The following is a 25,709-nucleotide window of genomic DNA, read 5'->3' as shown; positions in this document are numbered from 1 at the left end:
TATTTATTTTATGTACAAAAGTCACAAAGCATCTTGTGCTGAGGATGAAATTAAACTGAAAACAGTTTCGATAATAAAGCACTGAAGTATGTTCAACAAAGACACACATTGCTAAGTGACAGGTAACAAATAATACTTTCAACGTCCTGGTTATGCCAGTGTTTATTTTTTCTCCTTCATCAACTGCCACGACGAGGACAGGTGCTTGTGCTGAGTGAGAGGAACTGGACGAACCAGCGGGCTCCCTGTACTTAATGGTAGGCTGCCATGGACTTCACCTTGCCTAGGTCCCGGATGAGAGAATGAAGAGATTTCTTGAGAATGGGTACATCCCCCAGGATGGACTTAGGTGGTGTTGGAGTGGTCTGTGCCTGGTTCGGCTGAGAAGATGGCTGTGGTGCACGCTGGGAAGAATCTGCCTTCTCGAGGGCTGAAACACAGGAACTCACATGTATGTCTGCTGTTACACATACTCTTCCACTGGGTGCTGTAGCATGGGCACATCACAAAGATGGCAGAAAGTTAGAATAATTCATGATGAGTACAACGTGGTTACCAGATTAAGTGGGATAGTGTCCTTAAGGCCCTGAAACTTTAAGTTTTGTATAATACAACAGCAATTCTTTCACAAAATTGATAAAATATTACAAAGAGCAGCATAAAACCCAACTCCCTCACTCTAAGATTATTCTACTCTCATTCATAACCTGATCCTTATTAACCTGGTAATAAACATCGTATTCCCTACTTGTGAGATTGTCCTACCTTCTATCTGATCCTCTATCAGGTCGAGACGGTCATTAAGCCCGGCCTGGACCCTGACAATGTGCAGCAGGAGGGCACGCTCACACTCCTCAAACTCAACTTCCTCATCCAGAGCATCTTCCTTCTCAGACTCCGGCAGCTGTCACAGATTGACATATATTCCATAATCAGCGAGTCATGTTTATCTCATATAATTATCCTGCATTACACATTGCTCTTACTACCGAAGTTCTAATGGGAAATGAATGACAATCTATCAGCATCTTCAGTAACTCTTTCGGCCAACATGATCTCTATGACCTCGTGACACCTGGTGTTGGAAGACACCTTTATGCCATTATTGTCTTCAAATGTCCCTCAGGGCTGACGGTACAGTGGGAAGGAAGACATCAGTCACGGGGCGGCCCTTGGGTAATGCAGGATAAGTATATAAAATAAACATAATCATACTCTGATTATGGAATATTTTTAACTTATCCTGCATTACAGTGCTAGGATATCTGTTACATGTCATGGCATTTTGTAAAGTGTTCCTGTAGGTTGGGCTTGCCTGAGATGGTTTGTCTCCACAACTCCCTTGGCAGTGAACACCTGCAACAGTAGCACATGTGAACAATCAGACATAACCTTCACAACTCTAAGGAGATCTAGGCTAACCAAAAGGTAACCAAGTCCCAGACCAGGGCTATCATCGCGATCCAGTAAAAAGATAACCTAAAACCAAGAGTTTTGATAAACTGAAAATGCTTACTACCACTCCTCCCCTCTTCAAACCTGGGAATGGTTAGACCAAGGGGGTAGGGGTAGGCTGCGTCGCAGTCGACCAGCGTTTCTTGAGGTTGGTGATCTGCTGGGCGACTACGAACGGTCCAACATTATGCACGCATCCACATCTTCTTGGGACTCATCCCAGAGGTAATGGCTTGAGAAGACAGTGGTAGAGCTCCAAAAGCATCCCAGCATGACGGATTCGACTGAACAGTTTCCGCTGTGAGCCAGGGCCCAGATCTCATGCAGGTTGTTGGTCCTGCTCCAATCCTGCTGCATCATAGGTCTCTCCTTTACAAGTCAGAAAGATGGTAATGAACAGGTGGCGTCTAGTCATTCTTCTGGGCCTCGCTGCTTCTATGTAGCATCCTGGTCCTCCATTCCTACGATGGAATGGATGGGTGGCATAGTAAAATGTCTATCTGGTTGGCCAGGCTGTTGGTTTTCGGGCAATAAAATCCCAGCACAGGCTAAGATGGACGGACCCTCTGTACCTCTGTAGTGTTGTTCCCACTGGACTCAAGTGACATTTAGCTCAAGTAGCTCGCTAAAACTGGCTGCCGTAGCTAGAGCTAGTAGGAAGTCAGTCTTCTGAGTCAAGAGCTGGAAAGAGGCCTTGTCAAGTGGTTTATTGGGGCGTTGCGGGAGGATAGAAGTTCAACCTGCAACTCCTTATGATAGCCGTCAACTCCAGTATTGTGGATAGCTTCCAGTCTTGAGCAAAAGCACAGACAGTATTGATGGCGGAGAGGTATATGGCTATAGTACCACCCTCAAGGTGTTTCTCTGTTCTCAGGTGGAGCATGTAATCCGCTACGAATTGCGCCATTGCATTTGTGGGAGTAACAGAAGATCTCAAAGGAGGCCCATTGATCAACCATTATACAGTCCCCTGTAGTTGACTGGTGGATGGTGTGAGAGCCTGAGCTATGGCTTGGGCTGCTCTCCCCGAGGGAGCAGTGCTGGTGGGAGAAACGTGTAGGTGCTGAGACCTTCTCAGTCTAAGGCCAGGGCATTGACGGTCTTGCATTGGAGACACGAACGTTGACAACTGCGTGATGTGTCTTGTGGCAAACAGGTCGATGTTCGGCTGCCCAAACTGCTGGCACAGTGGATGGAAGGACTCCAGATACAGCTTTAACTCTGTGGGGGGTGGGCGGTCCAGCCTTGATCGTGCATCGACCAGGACATTTCTGCACCCAGGGATGTGAATCGTTCTGGTCTCCAGTATAATCCTGTCTATTAGATAATGGAGCTCAAGTGGGTCGATCCCTGTTTGTTGATGAACCAGACGAACTGTTGTGTTGTCCGTGGCAAACAGCAGCTTGGCATTGGTCAGTTGATGAGCCCAATACTGTACTGCCAGGATGACAGCTTCCAGTTCCAAGTTGTTACTGTGCCACTGCTTTTGTTTTGGAGACCACAGCCCTGAGGCTGTATGGTCCAAGAAGTGGGCATCCCATCCCAGGAGTGAGGCGTCGACGAACAGGTGGGATGCTCTGTCAAAGTGAGTAGTTGCATCTAACTGCTGCCACCTCAGCTAACAGAGTTTGGAATTATCCATCAATTGCGGAGCCCAAGTGGGAGGTGCATCCTGTGCACTGGAAGGTGCAGCTGCTGAAGGCGCTGCTTCTTGAGGCATCACTGCTGGAGGCGCAGACGTCTAGGTAGACTTGGACGATGTCTTAGGTGGACTTTCAAGGCGAGGAGGAAGCCAATGAGTGGAAGGTGCTGCTGGAAGGTGCTGCTGCTGAAGGCGCTGTTTCTTGAGGCATCACTGCTGGAGGCGCAAACATCAAGGTAGACTTGGACAATGTCTTAGGTGGACTTTCAAGGCGATGAGGAAGCGAATGAGTGGTCAGACATTCTGCAAAAAGCCTGTTGTCGTTTCCTCTCATTGACGACTCTGGTATAAGTGAGGAAGTCACTTTCGGGTTCGGAAGACACAGTGTAAAAAGATCCGGGCAGCGGAGATGTGGATCCTTCACCGATTTCTTGCAATTACATAAACCACACTTGGCAGCAAACATCTGCAACATTCGAGTAAAAGATAACTCCGTAAATGACACAAAAGCCTGCTCAAATCTAGCTATTTGCACTGCGATGTGACGTCACAGTGAAAAATTGATGAGCAAGTAAAAGCATATTTTGTATAGCAAATAAGTTTGATTACTTGTAATATGAAGGATAAATGCAACAAAAGTGAAAAACATTCATATCAAACATGAATCATGCTGTCAATGACAATCATCTGTGTCTCCAGCCAAAAGTAAAAATGGCAGCCAACACAAAGCACGACATGAAGCACGACCCAAGGTGAAGGCATGGATATTTTTACTTCCATGCATTGAAAACGCTGAATAACCTGGTCCACTGAGATAAAATGGATGGATAACACACCAACTATGTTCAGAACAGTATGAAATTCAACCAGCAAAGGATAGAATCAACAGACCAGGTAGGATCTCGTCTCTCACGTCCTGCAAAGTTAGCGAAGAAGAAAATAATGACATATAGGGGGCGTGCCTTTTGACACCAGGTGTCATCCGAGGGTCATGGAGGTCATGTTTGGCAAAAGAGTACTGAAGATGCTGATAGATCATCATTCATTTCCAGTTAGGACTTGGGTTGTAAGACTAATGTGCAATATATAATGCAGGAGAAGAAAAAAATATATATACCAACAAAATGGAGGAGAAATATGAATATCTCATATGAACTTCTACATTACTGTCAGACAAAAATACTTTAGTCTTCCAACAGAATTCTTAAAGAGGATGACGTTACTGCTGATTGCTTAGTCTGTGACTTGTGGAATGATTGAGGCTCTCTCACATTTCAAGTCCAGCCTATATTCACACACACAGTGGTGTGTGAATACATTGTAATAGTTGTTTGTAGGACAGTTTGTTTCACCACTTGCTGGATCCAATGAGCAGTAGAAACTTTTTTTTTTCATGAATGCTACCCTTATTTTTTGGCACATTACTTGCCAAGAAACAGGAATATCTTGATTTTTCATTGTCTTTGAAGTTTGAGTTTCACTGAAGTTGGATAAAGACACCTCCAGTTTACAATAAAAATTAAGCTTACCTCAACTTTGACTTTAATGTGTTCCATTTTTACTTCACTGGCTATGTCAGATTTGTCCAAATTGTCACTAGATGGCACTATCTGGCTGTCATCTGCTAAAGAAGCAGACGTTCCTGAAGGGAGACAACTCATGTAGCTTACAGATGACTCTGAAGCAGTCATGGTGGATGTATCACTGTCATTGTCAGCCATAGATATGTCGACGGATTTTTCATCTGATCGATCTAGACTACTCCCAGATAGATCTAATGAAGCCTGACAACCCATGGACTTTGACAGAGGACTTTCCTGCTCTGGAATATTAGGCTTCTCCTTTCCAGCAGTGTCAGTATCGAGGGAAAATGTTACAACAGTTGATGTATCTTGACTCTCATCAGGAGTCTCCTTTGAAACTTCTTGTTTCGTGTTGTCCGATTCAGACTCCGACACAGCTGGGGCATTGGTGGTCAATGGGTCCATGGTAACAGACTGGGTCACTGTCGTTGTTGCTGTAGCTTCGGTAGTATATGAAGCTGTAGTTGTCGTTGCAGCTGCTGCAACTCTGTCTTTCTTTCTTTTCTCTTCACAAACTCGCCTCCAGGTGCGCATCTCGGGGTGATTTTCACTGCTTTAAACAGCAAAATTAACATTGTAAACTTTAGGGAAAATCAACTCTACCCTAAAAAGAACACCTATGTCAAATAATCCTTACATTGATTTATTTTGATAATATTGCACACTAACATTTCTTTCACATTGACAAAGTTCAGTAGTGTTATTCTGTCAGTTATACAGAGCTATTAAGTTTCAAACATTCAACATATTCTACCGTGGCTAATTTTCATGACATACAATTAGCCGAAAGATCAATAATGAGGCTGTTGATGGCCTTTACAGTTTCAGAGTTGTCATCGACTGTTTAACATCCAAGAAGCTGAATGTTTTCATTATTGTTATGAGGAATGCGTACTATTCAAGTTTTGATTGGGATATTATGTTCCCTCAGAACTGATGTATTTTCAGCCTCGTATTTAGTCAAAAGATACATAAGTACACATTTCCCTAAGTAAACATATACGTAAGTATGCATTTCCCCAAGACAAAATATACACAAGTACACCTATCCCTGAGTCAAAATATACACAAGTACACATTTCCATGCATATTCCCGATGCAAGGGAGTGAACTGACTTTAAAAGTCAAGTTTCTATCCTTGACGAACTAGGCTGCAGTTAAGGAGTTATATTTTGGCTGGACTGATGAGTCATCTGGTTTTTAAATTACATGGCAACTGCCGTGACGAATTCGTTCGATTGCAGTATTTGCAAAGCATGTGTGCCATTAACATTCTGTCAACAGAAATTTTCCAAATCTTTTCATGTTTTTAATCAAGGTGCTCACGTGATTTGATGCACTTCATGAAGTAAGACCAGTTTTATTACAATATAGATTTTGTTATCGATCAGATCTTCTTGACTTTGACCCATCATTTTGTTTAAAGCAAATGCAAGTATTATGAGAGGTGGAATCTGACTGGTCAATAGTAGGGACACAGTAGGGACATAGAAGGGACACAACTCATAATAGCCACTGGTTGCTTTAAGATCAAGCCCAGAAATTCCAGCCTGGAATGTTAAAATCAGTTAACTCCATTGCCTCGGGAAAATGATTTCAATAAGTTGTCCCTGAGCTTTGTAACATTATGAAACTTCTAAGTATCCTTATCAAAGGTGAGTAGTATACAATCTATTACATCTGGACATGACGACAAACACATGGTCATAACTGTGAACATGAAGGTCTTTACGTTTTCCATATCTGTCACAAGAAATGAGTCCAAACAAATTGGCGTGACCCATCTTCACGAACATGTCAAGAACAGAATAATGTTGTTGGTCCTCACCCTGTGACATGAATCTCCTGTTTGAGAGAGTGCAGCGCTGACTTCACATTGAGGATGTCCCCAATGAGGCTGTTGGTGGCCTTCACAGTTTCCGAGTTGTCATCAGACTGTTTGACATCCAAGAAGCTGAATGTTTTCAGATGCCCAGTCTTGCACCAGTCCTGGTCATGGATATATCGACGACTATCACGAACTCCTAGTTGATGGAAACAAACATACTGTTGATCTTACGTCTCCTAAAGAGTCTGGATTCAATAAACACATATGTGCCTAGGCCTCATTGCATTGTTGTAAGTGTAAAAAGCAGCTGTGCTTGTCGTAAGAGGTACAGATGGTCAGGCTCGCTGACTTGATTGATGCATGTCGTCGTATCCCAGTTGCAGGAATCAATGCTCATGATGTCAATCACTGAATTGTCTGGTCCAGACTTGATTATTTACAGACCACCGTCATATAACTCTAATTGTGGCGTAAAACAACAAACAAACAAAACTGTTGTAAGTAAATTATAGAGTATAGGAGTAACCATATTCGTAGCACAAAGATACTTAACGGAACAGAGTTCTGGTTTCATAAATTATACTGTACATGTTCAGTTTATTCATGATCAAAAGACGAAACAAGGAACACAAAACTTGTCATGTGTACTTGATCCTATTTGTAACTTAAGCTCTTTCTGTAAAGCTATGAATTATGGAAAAGACAACACAGAAAGAGGAAGGAAAATAATTTACCATGTGCCTTACCTGGTGGGTTCTCACACACAAAGCAGATGTATTTCGATGGCAAGGACTCATACTTGATGCTGAAACAGCTTGCATGTTGCCAGCACAGGCACACATCACACTGGAACACACAGAAACTCTTTACCATCGGCGCTCAGTCATACAGACACATCTCTTGAGCAATGATAATAAAAACAACAAGGTAAAGTTTACATTAAACTGTATATTTAGGTTAAAGAAAATAATAGCCTTGGTTCTCAAAGCACCGCCCGCATCATCATCAAGTCTTCTGCATGTTTCGTTTTTTTCTCTCCATTGTCCAAAAAATATATAAAAATCCTAATTCTTAAAAACAATGCGATCCATTATAGCATGCAGTTACTTCCCTTTACATGCACACTGCTTTACTGCCCATCTTGTGTTATGGTCATGGCGGCAAAAGGAGTTTATACTTGTTTATGTAGGGGGACCCTTTCCAAGGTTGACAGCACATAACTGTTTATTTGGTTACATACCAGTTTAAACAAGCGAAAAAAAACCCCACCCACCCGCCCGCACTACATTTTCAAAAGTCATCGCCTGAGAACCAATTCTCGCAGTATTTTAAGCCTTATATACCTATCCTATCTCAAGTGACATATTAAGTGGAAAATGTGCTTGAACAAAGTTTCTAGCTTCTAAAAACAATTCACCCAAACACATCCCAGCATCACCATGGTCACCACCCAAAGAAATGAGTAACGCATCGTCATCCTGTGAGTGTGACCTTCCATGATTTGATCACCTTACTACCCCTGCCTTAGCTCACAGGCCAGAGGAGCTGTGATGTGGGGCTGGTGCAGTGGGCATATGGCGTGTGAGGTAGGATTTGTGTGTAAATATACAATTGAAAGTATTTACAATTTTTTAAACTTATCCTATCTCACACTATGCATTTATCCCACAGTTGGAGAGTGGGCCACAGATACCCTAGCCTGTAGAGACTACAACTGTGAAATTTACATGAGGAAACTGGTGCCACACAGTGTTACAAATAATAGGCTCAGCTCCACAAGACAGACCAACAACTGTCTCCGATGAGCCAGCTTGGCATCTCTGTTAACACTCCCGTCAAATCTATCGATCATGCCTGAGGGATTGAAGTATGGTAGTATGGGATGATGAACGCTTTACAAATATATAAATAACACAACATCCCTTTCAATTTTAGAAGAAAAATCTCCACAAACGTCCATGTGAATAAACTTCGCGTACCTGTATCATCAACCCGTTTTCTTCATCGTAGCCACACACGCAGTTGACCACCTCCTCTGATATAGCCTCGTCCTCCGTTTCCTGTAGTGACGCCTCCTCCATTACACTGGTGTCAGCTGCTGCAGACTTTCCCACTTCTGCTGGGCCTGGAGTCACTGGAGTTGCGGGGGTCAAAGGTGTTGCCATGGCAACCTTCTCTTCCTCTACTAATCAAAAATGGGCAAGATAACAATGAGATTCATGGTTGATGAAATTGCTGAAGGCTGAGTCATTTTCCTGTTACTAATTTACCTGTCAATAGCATGCTAGATAAGTGTTTCAAAATATCAAAGAACTTCCATGCATTAATCGAAGGAAAAACCTAGACAAAGATACCCAATAAACCTGATACATTATGATAACCTTTTTCTGAATTCACTACTGCTACACACATGGAATGACATGCTTATTACCAAGGCTCTACCCCCCACATTGGTAGAGTTTAGTGTCCAGTTGGTTTTTCTTTCCTTCGTGAATTCCTTATCGGGCCAGCCTACAAATAATCAAGTCGGAGCCAGGCAAACAAGTGACTAAACTATGAGGAACAAATTATCCATGCCATAGGGTACAATGGTCAGCCAAGTCCTTACATGGGACAGTAGGGAGCTGGTTCATACCATAGGGTACAATGGTCAGCCAAGTCCTTACATGGGACAGTAGGGAGCAGATCCATGCCATAGGGTACAATGGTCAGCCAAGTCCTTACATGGGACAGTAGGGAGCTGGTACATGCCATAGGGTACAATGGTCAGCCAAGTCCTTACATGGGACAGTAGGAAGCTGGTCCATACCAAAGGGTACAATGGTCAGCCAAGTCCTTACATGGGACAGAAGGGAGCTGGTCCATGTCATAGGGTACAATGGTCAGCCAAGTACCTTACATGGGACAGAAGGGAGCTGGTCCATGTCATAGGGTACAATGGTCAGCCAAGTACCTTACATGGGACAGAAGGGAGCTGGTCCATGCCATAGGGTACAATGGTCGGCCAAGTCCTTACATGGGACAGAAGGGAGCTGGTCCATGCCATAGGGTACAATGGTCAGCCAAGTCCTTACATGGGACAGTAGGGAGCTGGTCCATACCATAGGGTACAATGGTCAGCCAAGTCCTTTCATAGGACACAAGGGAGCTGGTCCATACCATAGGGTACAATGGCCAGCCAAGTCCTTACATAGGACAGTAGGGAGCTGGTCCATGCCATAGGGGACAATGGTCAGCCAAGTCCTTACATGGGACACTAGGGAGCTGGCCAGCCCAGGAATCCCTCCAGGTCTGATGTTGTATCAAGAAGAAAATGCTATCCCACCCCCTTCCGAACAAGTTCAATACTTTCTCACCTTCAATGACTTCCTCTTTCTTGATTTCCGCTACAGGTTCTTCTTTGAGAACATCACTGGCAGACGAGATGTGGCGTTTGCGTTTAGTTTCACCCGGAGTTGTCTTCCCCTTAGAGGACACTGATATGTCACTGTCAGTGGAACCTGCCAATATGGATGGAAACAATTCAACATTCAATTTCCCACTTGTTTAGCATGTTTAAGCACTGTAATATCACCAGGTCCAAGAGCCCCTGGGTGACAAGTCAGTTTAAGCTGTCCATGTGTTCATACGATATCTTAAGGAGTTTTTCTACTGCATCAAAAAAATGTTTCCTTCTGTTCTCCTTAGAAAACTGTACCTGGTCTCAATATTAAAAAACCCCGTAAATAGTCCAGTACTATCACAAATTTGTACCTCTGACAAACAATTGCATGCTGAAACTTATTTTGTTTGTTTGTTGTTTAATTCTGTACTCAGAAATGACTGTGGTCTGTAAACAATCAAGTTTGGACCAGACAATCCAGTGAATGACATCATGAGCATCAATCCACACAATTGGGATATGATGACATGCATCATCCAAGTCAATGGTTTTATGCCGCTATTAGCAATATTCCAGCAACATCACGGCGGGGGAGACCTGAAAATGGGCTTCACAAATTGTACCAATGTGGGGAATCAAACCCGTTTCTTCGGCGTGATGAACCAACTCTTTAACCACTAGGCTACCCCAGCGCCACTGATGATATTAGATGACATGACAATTTCAAATCATCAAAATCATCTTCATCTTCATCATGGTCACGCTCACATATGCTCGAGGTCTTGCGCCTCTTGGTCCTGGATGCTGGTGGTTGCGGAGTGCGGGGCTCCTCCGTGTGGTAGTACTTGAAGTGGTAGTCCAGCAGGCTCTCCTTGCGGAAGCTCTTGGCACAGCCAGGGATCATACACTTGAACAGGTTGTGATCTGGCTGTATCACAAACTCCTTGGGGGCGAGGCCTCCAGCTGCAATAATAAACATGCACCTCATCACCTTATTATTCTCAATTCCTTTCAGATATCCAAACTGCATTAGAAATAACTTGAAATATTACATCCACAGCAACTTGAGTTTACAAAATGTTACTGTGTAATAATTTTATTTGGTCGATTCTGGATTTAGAAAGCTTCTGTCTTTTACAGAGGTATATGCCAGCTGTGGAAGTGTGTACACTCACATTTATCTTTCTCGGTAGACTTGGCCCTCTTGGCTGGTACTGCTGGGGCTGATGAGGGTGTGTGGGGATGATCTCGAGTGTGAGTCAAACTGAGGCTGGCCTCCTCGGCCGGCAGAGAAAGCGCCCGCTTCTTGCCCCGCTTTTCAGCTGTAAAGAATCAGCTTGTTAACACTCCCTGATGCCAGCTTGTTATTTTACATGAGTTCCAGCAATATCAACTTTTGTTCTCTTCATATCACCATGCAGGATGAATATATAACCTCCATTTCTTCAAGAAATGCACCATTAGCAGGCAAATTTGGAGAAAAAAAGCAGTTTTGTTCAAATGTGGGATTTTAAAAATGTGACAAATAATCTCCTCACTTTTTACTTCAGGAGTTTCTCCTGCAGCAGACGTGTCTCTTTTGGCCTGCAAGGGACTCACACGTGGCGTGTACGACTTAGTGGGAACCGGACTTGTCTTCACATTGAACCCCTTCCTAGGGCTGGTTTTCATACCAAAACCTTTCCTCTGAACATTCGTAAAAGAAAACAAATGTCTTGGTAAAAAAGCTGGCAATTAATGAATAAATCTACAAATAAATAACATATAAACAAACACTGCATACACATCATGCATGTTCATGAATAGGGAAAATGATATCGGTAGTTGTACAAAAGACGCCCCAGCTATGTTTTACATAACAGACACAGAAACCATCAACAAAACATCAGCAATATTCCAGCCAAGTTACGTTGGCCTGGAAAGTATCAATGTCTTGGCCAGGCAAAACAGTGGTTCTAAAAAAATCTATAAAATCATTCTTTGATGGATTCGAGTCCTACCTACTCTATGCAAGTGTTAAAATGAACAAGTCCAATTCTCAGTTATAAGAACAAATCTGATAACTTTCGTAACATTACCTAAATGTTTTTCTCATTTCATAAATTGTGCAGATGCCATGAGCCAGAAAGGGCTTTATCATACCATGCCCCTCAAGCAGGTACTATATGTAAGTCAAATTGTTGCCATACTCTGTTCACTTTGACTTCAGTCTTCTGTTGCCTTGGTTTAGTAACCAGTCCTGGTGCACTGGCTGACCTCTCCCTCTTTGCCAAGAAGGATCCGGCGACAATCAACTTGTGCTTCCGGCGTCTTTCAGCAAGTCCACCCTTCTCACCTATCATGCAGATTTTAAAAGATGTATTAGGCTCAAGTCAGCAAAGCAACATCACCCTGCAGCAACATGTAAGTAACAGCTTTGTGGCCATGTGACCTTCATTCCAGGGGGCTCTTAGACAAGCATGGGGTACTGGGGACCTACTCTGTCCTGGAAACTCCACACCTTGACAAGCATGGGGTACTGGGGACCTAATCTGTCCTGGAAACTCCACACCTTGACAAGCATGGCGTACTGGGGACCTACTATGTCCTGGAAACTCCACACCTTGACAAACATGGGATACTGGGGTCCTACACTGCCCAGGAATCCCCACAGTGATAAGATCAAATGGTACCTAATCGCCCTAGTTAAAAACACAAGACACGAACAGTGCCACAATATCAGCATGGGGATACAGGGTTAGGAATTGGCACTAGTCCTGTAGTCCTTGCCAAACTGCCCAATAGTAAAGGTATCCAAAGGACTAGTAGAGTTTGCCATTTTTAAAGGTTTTGCTATATGTTATCATTATAAGGACTAGTGGACTGAAACTGTTAGTTTCTACCGCTGGGATACCGATGATGGATAAAGCTGTCATGTCAACAAGTGAGTGAACGAGTGAAGTTTTTTTTCAAGTTGTAATGAGCATTATTCAAGCGATATCAAGTAGCTCTGTAAACAATCAGGTCTGGAGGCCAGACAAACCATTTGTTGACAGTATGAGCAACATCCCAGACCACTGGGCTATGAAGACATGTTGTCAACCAAGTCAGTGAGCCTAACCATCTGATCAGAATTATTCATGTTTTTTTGGTTTGGTTTGGTTTGTTGTTTAACGCCGCACTCAGCAATATTCCAGCTATATGACGGCAGTCTGTAAATAATCGAGTCTGGACCAGACAATCCAGTGATTAATATCATGAGCATCGATCCACGCAATTGGGACCGATGACATGTATAAATCAAGTCAGCCAGCCTGACCACCTGATCCTGTTAGTCGCCTATTACGACAAGCATAGTCGCCTTTTACGGCAAGCATGGGTTGCTGAAGACCTACCGGTATTCTACCCCGGATCTTCACGGGTCGAATTATTCCTGTAGTCACTTCTTACAACATGAGAAAGAGTGCTTGGGACCATGGGGTCAAATTACTTATTAGGAAAGTCCACAAAGACAAATATTTAGTGAAGAAATACTTAGTGACAGACAAATGTCATTGTTTTGTGAAATAAACAGCTGCCAAGGAACTTTGCCTTGCTCTCTAATGACACAACTTGTCAATCTAGACATATGTTTTATTTGTGATACAGAATTTATCATTTCTGAAATCTATGTGATAATGGATGTCTTGAAATCTACATGTGAAACAAATGAATTTCAACTCTTGATTTTTCTCAATGGTCTGATGCACTGATAACCAGCTAACAGTGACTTTTTCAAATTACTTTCTTATCCAGGCTACTTCTTGAAAACTGCCTTCGCACATAATTCATACCTTTTTCCTTGCTATCTTGACTAGTTGATCGCACCCTCTCTGCACTTTGCTTGCGACCTGTTGCAACAGTCAGCATGCAATGAGTTTTCTTTAGTTGCAATGACAAAAAGTAGTCTAAGTAAACTAGACAAAATATGTATCTTGAATAAAGATATGAAAGTGAAAGTTGAAACTGATCAAACATGAAACTGCTTTGTCAAGAAAATGTAAGTATGTTCACAATTGTAAACTTCAAATCAACACTTTGACCCTCATAAAACTCACAGTATCATAAGAGGTAACAACACACTCAAGACAAGAACAACATCAAGATGAAGGTCAATTGTAAGACCGGCCATTTTCATAAACATGTTTTGTCAGCCCAGTCAAACTTACAAAAAGTACAAATATTTTTGTCTAACTACAGAAACAGAATCTCCTATAAGAAAGGCTGTACTACAGACAACCTAATGTAGATCTTTTACAACAGTCTGAAAACTGGTCCTGCTTGTTCATGACATCTCTACATTCATACAATGTATAAAATGAATGTTTAACTAGCAAGCATTCTGCTGCAGAAAACTGGCTCAAACCTCAGTCAGTAGTATGAGCCATGAACATACAGACATATACTAACTACCTATTGCTGTATGTTGACCAAAAAAAGAAAAAATCAATTATCATTATTCTCAATGACCTATTTCTTGTACTTGTCAATATTGTTATTGATTAAATCTGAGAAAAAAAATATCATTACAAGACATTTTGCTCCTACAAGTTAACATTAAAATCTCTCATAAAGCTCTCCCACAGTTTAACTGAAGGTGCAACTTTTTCCCATCTCTCTGTGCTGTAACCTGTGACAGGTAGCTAATGTGTATCAACACCACTGTCAGAAGGGTAAAGGGGAGTAACTCTCATGTACTGTTGCTCTTGACAGACCACTAAGAGTTTTCAACTTATTGAAGCAGTTGTAAAATACTTAGTTCCTAAAGGAGATGTATGTAAATAAGCTATATTTGACACAGTATACAAATTGTAGAACTACATTAGGAGCTACATATTTCAACTTCTACAGAGACCATTTATCACAGAAAAGTGCAACCTTAAAATTATTTTTAGGAATACAATTCACATTCAAGTTGAACAGAAATGATGCAAACATTTTCGTAGATATTTTCATATTCAGTGTCTGAATTCCATTTCAGATAGCATGTTGATTGATCACTCTTCCTAAGATTTAAGTCATTAATCATGTAATCAGCATCCAACTTGGAGAGAAAAACTGGTACCCTGATAAAATTTAATGTTTAGCTATGGTTGATTCGTAAACTATTTGAAGCCATTTTGGTTAGTGTTTCTTCATAAACTTCAAGCCATACATGTACATTTTTATGGAAATAGATGTTAAATAATTTTTTTTTGTAATAATACATGTTAATTCATATTTAAAACTTATAATGATAGAATTGAGATACCAATGTCAATGCTCATATGACTTCATGGTCATCTAGTGAAACAACTTGGATGTAGTAGAAAGCGAAGTGAAATCAATTCTGTTTGTAAGTGTGGACGGTAAAGCAGACTGTGTTTGGAATACACTATTTTCTTGTTACTTTCAAATGTAGAATACAAAAGCAGTACTCTGTTCTGGAGTGAGCTGATAAGTAAGTGAATTTCAAAGCCAACACATCCCACACACCCAGCAACTTCGATGTACATGAGGGGAGTGCTTGGGATCCTTGAGGATCTTAATCTCAGGACCCTCACATTCCTTAATCTAATGTAATCATAAAGCCTGTGACAAGGGCCCCTGGAACTGCATGCTTTATTTTGAACACTGACCTGCAAAACTGCAATGTTTTATATAGGAAAAATCTACCGTTGAAAAACAAAATGACACCAGTACTGAAACATGTGACAACAACCTACCTTCACTGGAGCGACGCCCTCTCCGCACCTCCTTAGGTAATGTGGCTACTTTGCCCTGCAAGAAATCATACACTTACTACAAGCACTTGTAAACATGACTCTGTCATACTCTACCCTGAAAAGGGAGAACTTTGTTGAAGATCTAATAGTACCACACTGTACATGTGTAACCAAATATGTAACAAGAATTTTCAAACTAACAAAATCAGAAATTGATCTTTGGACTTCATATTTTGGTGACAGCCCCTGCCATTTTATGCAACATACCAACCCCCACCCATGAGGCACAAACACTACCATGAGGCACAAACACTTCCATGAGGCACAAACATTACCATGTCACATACACACTGCGACATCGAAATAACTAAGTAAAGTAAGTATTATGAGTATACCTGGCTTTTTCATATTTTCCAGAATTTAACATTTGTGTGATAACATGGTTTATACAAGGTTAATACAAAACATGGGACACCACTTTTCCAGGCAATGTTCATACCTCTTGGGCCAAAAGCATGATCCAAATGTGCTTAAAGAAAGATTGACTATGACATTCTTACTTTATTTCATTGTCAAAATGTCTCCCTTGTACATCTAAACACACTATACAAATATTCTAGTCAACATCAGTGTTTCAATGTAAATCATGCTAAAGACAAAACATTTGCTATATGATCTCATAATGCATTTCAGAAACATTCACTGTAATATATTTATTTACCAGCAGACATAGCAGAGTTAACAATTCATGGACTTATAAAGACCTTCTGTGTAACGTTAAGGCCTTAAAATGATACAGGTTTAAAAAAGGAAAAGATATATGGCATGGTATGTTTTATGACAGTTTGTTTTAATCCGCATGCATTGTCACTAAAACAGTGGCAGTTGAGAATCTTGTCTGTCCAATAGATGATTGAAATTATCATCTTTACAATAAGTCAAGTTGCATTTTATATGTATCAACTATAAATAAAATGACTTTTGACAACTTGTTTTTGCTGACTATGAGGTGAAATGAAAAAGACACACAAGATTAATGGTGACTAATACAAACCAAAATCTTTATTTTACTACAAACAACAATCTATTATCTGTTGGCATGCTGCTAATTTGAAACTTGTTTGTTTTTCATTCATATGTTGCAGTGCTAACCCGCAGCAATAGAAGCCCACAGCAATAGAAGCTAACAGTTTTAGTCCACTGGTCCTTACGATAACATATAGCAAAACACTTAAAAAGGGCAAATTTCTAATAGTACTTATGATACCTTAACTATTGGGCAGTTTTGCAAGAACAATAGGACTAGTGCCAATTTCTAACGCTGACCTCGAAGTTGAAAATATATTTATTTTCCACCACCTACACAGAATTTTAGGCCCCATCTATTATACACCGGCTGCTACTTACGAGGACTTCACTGGGAAGCAGCTCCAGACAGTGGTGCATGGCCTCTTTAACACAGAACTAGGACAACGGGTGCTTCTCATCATGTCAAGGACAGTATCTCATTATCTGACTGTTATACAAGACATCTGCTGACCTATAGTTACATTGTGTAACTGCCTATCACCTTTCAGTACCAATATCTCTTGAAATCATATTGGTTCATTGTGAACTCCAGATGAAGATATGATGACTCAGCCTATACTATAAGTTGTAGCAGGATCACGAGGGGTACATGGGGTTTTATGCGTCCCGAGTTAGGTTTCTATATATGGTATAAAACCTAACGAGGAGTACCCCGAGTGAGCCTGCTACAACAAATTTGTCTTACCCATAAGTTTTAATATGATATTGTAAAATAATTCAAAGAAATTAAAAATTGACAGAAAACAGCTGTTCACACTGAGCTGAGGTTAGCTTGCGCTATGTCACGTGACTTCCATAGATTCGGAAAAAGTGTGCAGCTTTGTCCATCAATGCAGGGTAAAAGGGATTTATTCCGCCTCTCAGAAATCCATGTACACCCTGACTTGCTCATGGTGGGGTATAAGGGATTTATCCACCTGCTGAGAAATATATTTTCCTCCAAGGCAGGAAACATGGTATTTTATCAAGATCACGTTGACCAATCAGATTTCATCTTTCTGACATGGAGGTATGATAAAAGTTAATATCAACATGCATCTGTTTCTGTGATCAACAAAAACAATCTTAATACTTAAAAATACAGCACTCTTCTGCTTGTGGCCACTTGATGCTTTTTACAATGGAATTCTAAGACAATAAACACCAGAATTCATAAGTATGATGAGCAGACCTAGAGGGTAGAGAAGGTCTTATCCATCCACATGGGTAGCATGGGTCCGTTTCATGAGGAATCAGTGGTCAACAAAACTCAATAATCACCACTGGGAGACAAGTTTGAGTCTGTGTGTGTGTGTTTTTATCGCTGTAATATCCAGCTATGTGATGGCAGCCTGTAAATAATCAAGTCTCAACCAGATGATCCAGTGATTGATATTGTGGGCAGTGATCAATGCTGTCAGGGTATGATCACACACAATCAACCGATGGAGAGACAATTACAGGGTGCCAGAGAGCTCCTCTGTCCTGGAATCCCAAGGGGAGACAAGCAGGATCCACAGGGGAGGACCAATTCTGCCCGGGAATCACAACTGGTAGAGAGACAAGCATGGAGTACATGACACACAATCTGACCTTGAATACCAATACTAGTAATTAAAGTCTTGTTACAGGTGAAAACTCTTCTGCAGTAGAGAAGGAAAGTTTATTCTTTCTCATAGTATCAAGAGCCCAATTGGGTAGTTACCTGATGTTTATCGGAGAACGGCTTCACGTTTATTGGCTGAACTGTCTTTTGAAAACCATCATAGAAAACCACTTCCATGTTGCCTGAAAAAAAAAACATTTAAACAACTGTGATCATTCGATGATACTGGCAGCTCTTACAACATGTCCTATCTCTTTACAATGGATATATCAAGGGTACGTATTCATCAAACCAATTAACACAAAAGAGTGATAAGATATATAAATGTCAATCACTGTTGTCACTAAAAGTGCCAAAATATAGGCTCTTTTCAGACCAGGCATAGCCTGTCCCTCAAAGACATAAATATCTACGACCTGTTAGTGCCCTCCTCAAACAATAAACATATTTCTCTTACGACTACATATGATGACAAGAGATTACTGTTGGACTGTTTGTTTGCTTGTTGTTTAACCCACACTCAACAGCCTGTAAATAATCTAGTCTGGAACTGACAATCCAGTGATCGACAATGTGAGCAACAAGCCTGAAAAACGAGTGACCCATTTAGTAGCCTCTTACGAGGTTGGGGACCAATTCTAGAGGGTTGTAGCTCAAAGATGTTTACTCTTATGGTACAACCCACAAAGCACCGGTATGGAGCTCATAACCTGGAAGAATCCGGGAATCAAATATATGATCAGCAATATTATATGATCCTAGCCAAGGGACACAACTCACAATAAATTTCAATGCAAAGAGCACTGACTTACTTGACCCCTCTTTACAAATAAACCTAAAACATACTGACCATTACGATTGATGTTGCTGATCTTTGCCGGGTACATCTTGCAGTCACTCCATTTGGCCAGGATCTTTTCTCCTACTCGGAACTAATTCAATAGAAGAAGATGTATTAAATGTATGAAGAAGAAATTCTTTGTGTGATAATAGTACTTAAGGCCATTAAAACATAATAATCGAAAGGGAAAAGCAAAGAATAGCATGGCACTAACACTCAACAAACAATAGTATTAGATGCCAACCATGTCATCATGATTGGACATTTTACTTATGTAAATCACTAGTCCTAATGATTAAGCACAGTGTTAGAAATTAGGGGGATCCTAGGGCACTTGAGGTTTTTATCAGTAGATTTCCCAATCTCATTAAAATCATATCCAAGTTCTCGCTATCGCTAAACAAAGATCTGAGGACATCCCATTACGGGTCACGTCAGAACGACCTTTCATCCGACCAATCAGAGCCTCGCTTACCAGATCATGAAAGTGACAGACGGAATGTGTTTTCTAATCATGCATCCTCGAAAACATTAACATGGGGTATTCCGAATGATAGCTACAGGTTTAACGACTGAATCCATACAATCTAAACCATCTGTTAGCTATTCCAGAATGTTCGTTTGTTCAGGTTTCAAATTTTTAATCGAGAATTTGTCACAATATGTTTCGAAGTGTAGTCGCCAATTTGAAATTAGTGCTATAAAGCACGAGAAAGCTGCCTTCTGATTGGTCATTCCATTGGTCGGTCAAAGTTCGCGAAAGGTTGGTCTGACGTGACCCGTAATGGGATGTCCTCAGATCTTTGTTTAGCGATAGCGAGAATTAAGATCTGACTTTAATGAGATTGGTAGATTTCCAATCTCATTTATGAACACAGATCATACTGAAGTTCTAGTAATTTCTACTATTAAGATGTATGGCTATCTCAAACACTGAGAACTCTTGTTCAGGATGCTGTTCTACAAAACAACCTAAGCTCTACGACTGTCATAAGTCTATGTAAAGGTATGGGAGATACCATCACCTTAGCGCTAAGATCGCTTTGTACAACGGCACCCTGGTCATTAAACTGAGTGTTTGAGTCACCATTTCTTTGAAGATGTCTGTTGACAGTTGTACTTACTTCTCTCACCTTCTTCCTGCCTCGTTCTTTCCGTTCCGAGTGTCGCGTGAGAGGTCGGATTCCTTCGCTCGTCATGACAGTCCACTCATCATACCTCTGGTTCCAGCCCTCGAAGTGGATCAGCACAGTCTTGTCATCTTCATCAATGTCCATGATCTTAGCTGGGTACCTGTCAACCAACATCAACAGGATAGTAAGTGAGTGAGTATGGTTTTACGCCGCTTTTAGCAATATTCCAGCAATATCACGGCGGGGGACACCAGAAATGGGCTTTACACATTGTACCTATGTGGGGAATCGAACCTGGGTCTTCGGCGTGACGAGCGAACGCTTTAACCACTAGGCTACCCGATCGTCCCTCAACAGGATAGAGTGGATCTGCAACACTGGGGCTCCTCTGCAGCAATCTTTCTTTCTTTGTTGTTTATTCCAAAACTGAGCAATATTCAAAGAAATTAACAATGGCCAGTAGATAATCAAGTCCGGAACAGGACCTGTGGTTGATATCATGAACAACCTTCCATGCCGGGGTACAATGACACACGATCAACAAAGCCACTGAGTCTGACAACACAGTCCATTAACTCACGTTGTATGAAAAGCATAGATTTCTAGTAGTAGTTGGACGATACACCGATGCATCGATGGATCACGACTTTTTACTTCTTTATACAAGTATCGATCACAGTCGCTCACTAAGTAAAAAATATTGATTCTTAACTAAAAACTGTACACCAAACACTTATTAGTAGTGAAAGTAGCAGTGAAAATGTAAATATGTTCACCAATTGCACCATACTTAATACTGCCTTACGCACCACAGATAAGAGCACATGCAAGTATCGCCATACGTATAGTATCGTGAGTAAGATATCGGGATATGTATCAGATTACACAGTTGGTGTATCGTCCCAGCCCTGGTTTCTATGGGACACTTCTGTTAACACGGAATCCACATGGAAAGGTTGTCCTGACGTGACCTGTAATGGGATGTCCTCAGCAGGTGCAAGAACTTGTATCTGATTTTGATAAGAATGAGGTAATCTAAGCATGTGATTAATCCTGTTTTGTTTATTTAAAGCATTAACTGTTTTTTGTTAAGCTAGTTTATCTCTGCACCTGTTGTAATAGGTAGCTACTAGGCGACTCGTCTCGCATCAAAATACCTGTTGTGTACTCCCAGCAGATGGCCACGGAGTATGCTGATCACTGTGATGGATTGACGAGACTGCAAGAGTGATTTCAGTAATTCGTTGCAAATTAGGTGTGCCCAAGTTGAAGTGCGAGATTGTCAGAATAAACGATCTAAATAGAACTGATTTCATTGGTTCCCATCATAGGTGTCGGATAAAGCTGATTGTCGGAATAATGAGTGTTGGATTAACGAGACACATGCAGTATACGGAAGTATCAGCTTACCAGTTATTTAGGAAATCCATTGCCTCGACCCTCTCCCCCTTCCTCCAGGCAATCCCAGGGCGTAGAGGGAAGCCCGAGCCTGTACCTGGTGTCCCGTCCTTCTTGACTGGGGTGGAGTGCAATGATGTAAGGCCTGCTGTAGGGGTGTGGGGCAGAGTCAAGGAGTTCTCCCGATCTGTCGATACAGCACTCTCAGTCTCTTCCGTCTCGTTGTTTGTGGAGTTGGAGTCCTCAGAGTGATGGAAAGGAGAGTGGGTTTCACTGGTGTCCATGGCTGTCTCCCCCTCTTCCGCTGTGTCTGTCATCTCCTGCAAACAACAAAACTTATTTCTAGTGCACAAACAACAGCAGTACCACGCTGCAGAAGCTCACCTTCTTTCAGTGATATAACATTTAGGAGATGAAGATGTGCAAATTATTTTGTATAAAGACAATACCCAATCATTGGATACAATAGTGTTTTTATATAGAATATGTTCTCTGAACAATATGTGATTTTCATTATAAATGACCTAATATTTTGCTAAAAACAATTATTTCATTTCTTTCAGTGATTTGCCATTAGTTAATAATTCTGAATGGTAGTTACATCAAATTCTGTTTTACAAAGCCCAGTGGTTGTATGGACATTGTCATTTTCCACATATCACCACTGAAAATCGCAACTTATCATGCTTATTATCGGAGGGTGGTGAAAATGTTTAATCACATACAACCAAATACTGACTCACTTTTAAGAACCATTAAATATTTGATTGACAATTTTGAAGGATGAAATGAACTTATCAGTATCCCAAGAATTACAATATTTATAACATTTGTATTAATCAATAATTGATAAAATAAATCTGCCTATGTGGTGTATCTGGTACTAATCAGGCTAGCAAGATCAAAATCATGATAAAGTATATATATAGACCGGATATACATCAAGGCCTGCCTTTGTGTGTCTTGAAAAAAACATAATACGTAGGTAATATTACATCTGGTTATTCCCTGCTATCATTCAGTTACAATATCTGTTATATTGTTTAATATATTTAGGATATCATTTCATCGATATGCATTATGATTATTGAATTACACATGGAACACCAATAAATATTGGTGAGTGAGTTGGGTTTGAACAATATTCTAGCTTGTCAGCCTAAAATGGGCTAAAGATGGAGGAAAGCCAAAAGTGATGCAGGACTCAGATGTTTACCACTTTGGTGAAACTCACGAGCATGGTCATGATCCTGACAAACCAAGAAACATAATCTTGGGGGACCAGGATTCGAATCCATAATCATAGGTTTCTGGTGTGCCCAAGGGACACAACTCTGCTCAGCATGTTGCAGCCTTAGATGACTGGGACATCTGAGCCCCCTAAGCAATGGTGCCCATGTGTAGGCTATAAACATAACATATCTAAAGGGACCTACATGAGATCAAAAGATCATATCCTGCATATCAAACTGTGTACAGAACCTGCTTATTGATGCAATATCTGATAAGTGGTAGGTCTTTTTTTCTTAAAAGAAAATATGTTTTTACCCCATACCAAGGACATCAACATTTCAACATCAGTAGCTTTGCCTTAATAGTGAGTGAGTGAGTGAGTGAGTTGGGTTTAACATGTTTAACGCCGCTTTTAACAGTATTCCAGTTATATCACGGCGTGTCAGCTTAATATGGGAGGAAAGCCCGAAGTGATGCAGGTTACCACTTTTTTGAAACCCACGAGCACAGGTATGGTGATGACAAACCTAGAAACATAATCGGGGTGAACCGGGATTGGAACCCACAATCATAGGTTTCTGGCGTAGCCAAGGGACGCAACTCTGCACAGCGAATCGCAGCACCTTAGACAAGTAGGCCACCCGTGCCCCCTTTGCCTTTGCCTTATTATATATCATAAAGACATTTATTCTTACAGACTGCATTTATAAAGAATTTCAAATGAAGCATGGTCAAATGTCAAAGGTCAAACTCCAGTTAACATGATTAACACACAAAAGAAAAGATATTTGTTGAGCTCCACTCAATGCCACTCAGATGAATTATATGAATTTGGTGACAAAACATGTTATTTAATGGTCATACATGAAATGTTTCAGTATGACTGAAAATTGTGTCCACACCACTAAACAAACTTTACAGATTTCATCTTTGTATGGTGTACTGACATAGTGGAAATTTCACTCCATCTAGAGAGACCTTGCAGAGATTATAATTATTTCAGTGAGCGGGTGTCTGCGAGTTATGACATGAAGACATGAAAATTACAGGAAATCGGTTTGCTGAATGAACGGACATAAATTACACAATGATTTGTAATCATGATAATACAAAAATAAAAAGTCGAAGTGGACTGTTACAATCCGTATTCGCTTCCAGGATTTCGAATACCTCTTTTGTGCATTATTGATGTCGAGTTTCATCAACTCGCTATATTGCTCGCTTTGAAGGGTCTTATTAATATTTAACAGCATTTTCTGCAAGCAGGTAGCAGGTCGTTCATATAAATACAACCAATGACAATAAAAACATTATTGCGTATGTTCTTGGTCTGGCCGAAATCAGGTCATGCACGAGTCACGTCCGCGGGAAAATACACGCGGTTTAACAAGTATGTAGTATCATTCATAGTTTACATACAACTCGCCTTCAAGTAATTTCCTAGCGACTATCGCATAGATCAACAAAATTGCAAAAATATATTACTAACACCACATTAACTGTCATATTTACCTGTTCAGATGTCATTCCAGTTTCGGACGACGCCATTTTAGAACATGGGTGATTATAAAACTGGGACTTCACCGTTTACTCAGTCAAAACATTACTCATGTCTAAAAATACAAGTTCTCACGCTACTCGAAATGACGTTTTATGCAAAGTCCGTATTGAAATAGTAACAAATGAAACCACATCCCCGCCCTAAATTCACTGACACAAGACATCAAGGCATGCCCGCCACCCCACTTAAGGACATAATACGGATAAAAAAGGCCATTAACACGATGTGCTTGGATATTATATAGAATTCTTGTAAGGCGTTAGATATTTGTTTTATGGATCCGACAACCCAACTTTTCAAGAATGTGTGATCAAGTTATAAATTGATATTTTGTAAGGCGGTCGATTATGCTGCCTTGTAAAACAACACCACTTAAAAAGTTGTTTAGATCTTGATTGTTCAAAATTTCTTTAATGTATTTTAAAATATATGATAGTATTTATATTCCAATATTATGAGTATCTTTGTTTCCCACTGATCGATCGGATTTTAATATTCCCGAGTAGATCGAATCTGACCGCGGCGTAAAAGATCACTCATTTACTCTGTTGTCGACTCCTTAATGAGACCAGAGACCATGGTCTCTGATGAGACATATATTGCCAGTACTGAGATAAATATCGCTTTTTTGTGTATTGCAAACTAAAATAAACTGTCTAAGATCCATATATTTTTTTTAATTTAAACGACTTAGATTATTTAGATTAAAGCTTTATTTGTCCACAAATGAATAAACCACGCGTCTCCATGCGCTTGAAATATGCAAAATCTGCAACTTCGTCGCTGATATGGATGAGCGAGCACAACACTTTATTTACATTCAAATTAAATTTACAAAATGTTTGAGTAATGTAATTAATTGCCGAAAATATTTGCTTACCTTGTTTTGGTTAGTTACAACAGAGACCGATATAATAGATTTTTATATGGTCTCTGGTTACAACACGTTTTCCTATGCATTATGGGCGATGCTTTCCCTTTTATACTCTGATATACTGGTGGCAAGTGGTAAGAAATCTAATGTTATTATCCCTGCTGGTATTAGGATACGTTTATGAATAAACACTGGTAACATGTCACAGTTCAGTAATTTAGACAGAGAAGGGAATTATACGTTAACATTAAAATATGATAAGAAATAATATTACACACGAGGCAGCTCAACAAAGATATGTTTCATGCATGCATGGGCTTACTGCTATTCATCGGAAATACCCGAGGTATTCCGAATGAGATATCGTCGACAGTAATCAATT

General features: G+C 40.6%; 1 protein-coding gene across 4 annotated transcripts; it reads right to left on the bottom strand.

Moving 5' to 3' along the window:
- LOC139468532 (PHD finger protein 20-like) lies at window positions 1–24,457 on the bottom strand. 4 transcript variants are annotated; one of them, XM_071250569.1, is made up of 18 exons: window positions 24,405–24,457; window positions 21,672–21,979; window positions 20,253–20,421; window positions 19,138–19,219; window positions 18,387–18,469; window positions 15,614–15,668; window positions 13,703–13,759; window positions 12,080–12,225; window positions 11,429–11,576; window positions 11,066–11,212; window positions 10,659–10,853; window positions 9,865–10,008; window positions 8,488–8,693; window positions 7,243–7,354; window positions 6,509–6,704; window positions 4,627–5,233; window positions 766–904; window positions 1–430 (listed from the first exon to the last, which is right to left on the bottom strand). In XM_071250569.1, the coding sequence occupies exons 1-18, from the start codon at window positions 24,438–24,440 to the stop codon at window positions 252–254; spliced, it is 3,009 nt and encodes a 1,002-aa protein (XP_071106670.1). In that variant the 5' UTR covers window positions 24,441–24,457; the 3' UTR covers window positions 1–251. The 4 variants fall into 4 exon arrangements, with proteins under 4 accessions (XP_071106670.1, XP_071106697.1, XP_071106678.1 ...); XM_071250596.1 differs by having other exon boundaries at window positions 7,255–7,354; XM_071250577.1 differs by having other exon boundaries at window positions 8,488–8,690.
- Between the last annotated feature and the right edge of the window lie 1,252 nt (window positions 24,458–25,709).

The sequence above is a fragment of the Haliotis cracherodii genome, unplaced genomic scaffold (genome assembly GCF_022045235.1).
Source record: "Haliotis cracherodii isolate W230 unplaced genomic scaffold, xgHalCrac1.p SCAF_1, whole genome shotgun sequence".
Taxonomy (NCBI): Eukaryota; Metazoa; Mollusca; class Gastropoda; order Lepetellida; family Haliotidae; genus Haliotis; species Haliotis cracherodii.
The sequence above is the reverse complement of the archived record's forward strand: the minus strand, read 5'-3'. Positions and strand labels throughout refer to the sequence as shown.

What these genes read in the sequence shown, in the direction of transcription:
- LOC139468532 (XM_071250569.1), bottom strand. Translation starts at nt 24,440, where the DNA reads ATGGCGTCGTCCGAAACTGGAATGACATCTGAACAG. An exon ending in ATGGATTTCCTAAATAACTG is followed by an intron (nt 20,422 to 21,671) that starts GTAAGCTGATAC and finishes GTTGGTTGACAG; the next exon opens with GTACCCAGCTAAGATCATGG. An exon ending in ACATTAAAGTCAAAGTTGAG is followed by an intron (nt 905 to 4,626) that starts GTAAGCTTAATT and finishes AATCTGTGACAG; the next exon opens with CTGCCGGAGTCTGAGAAGGA.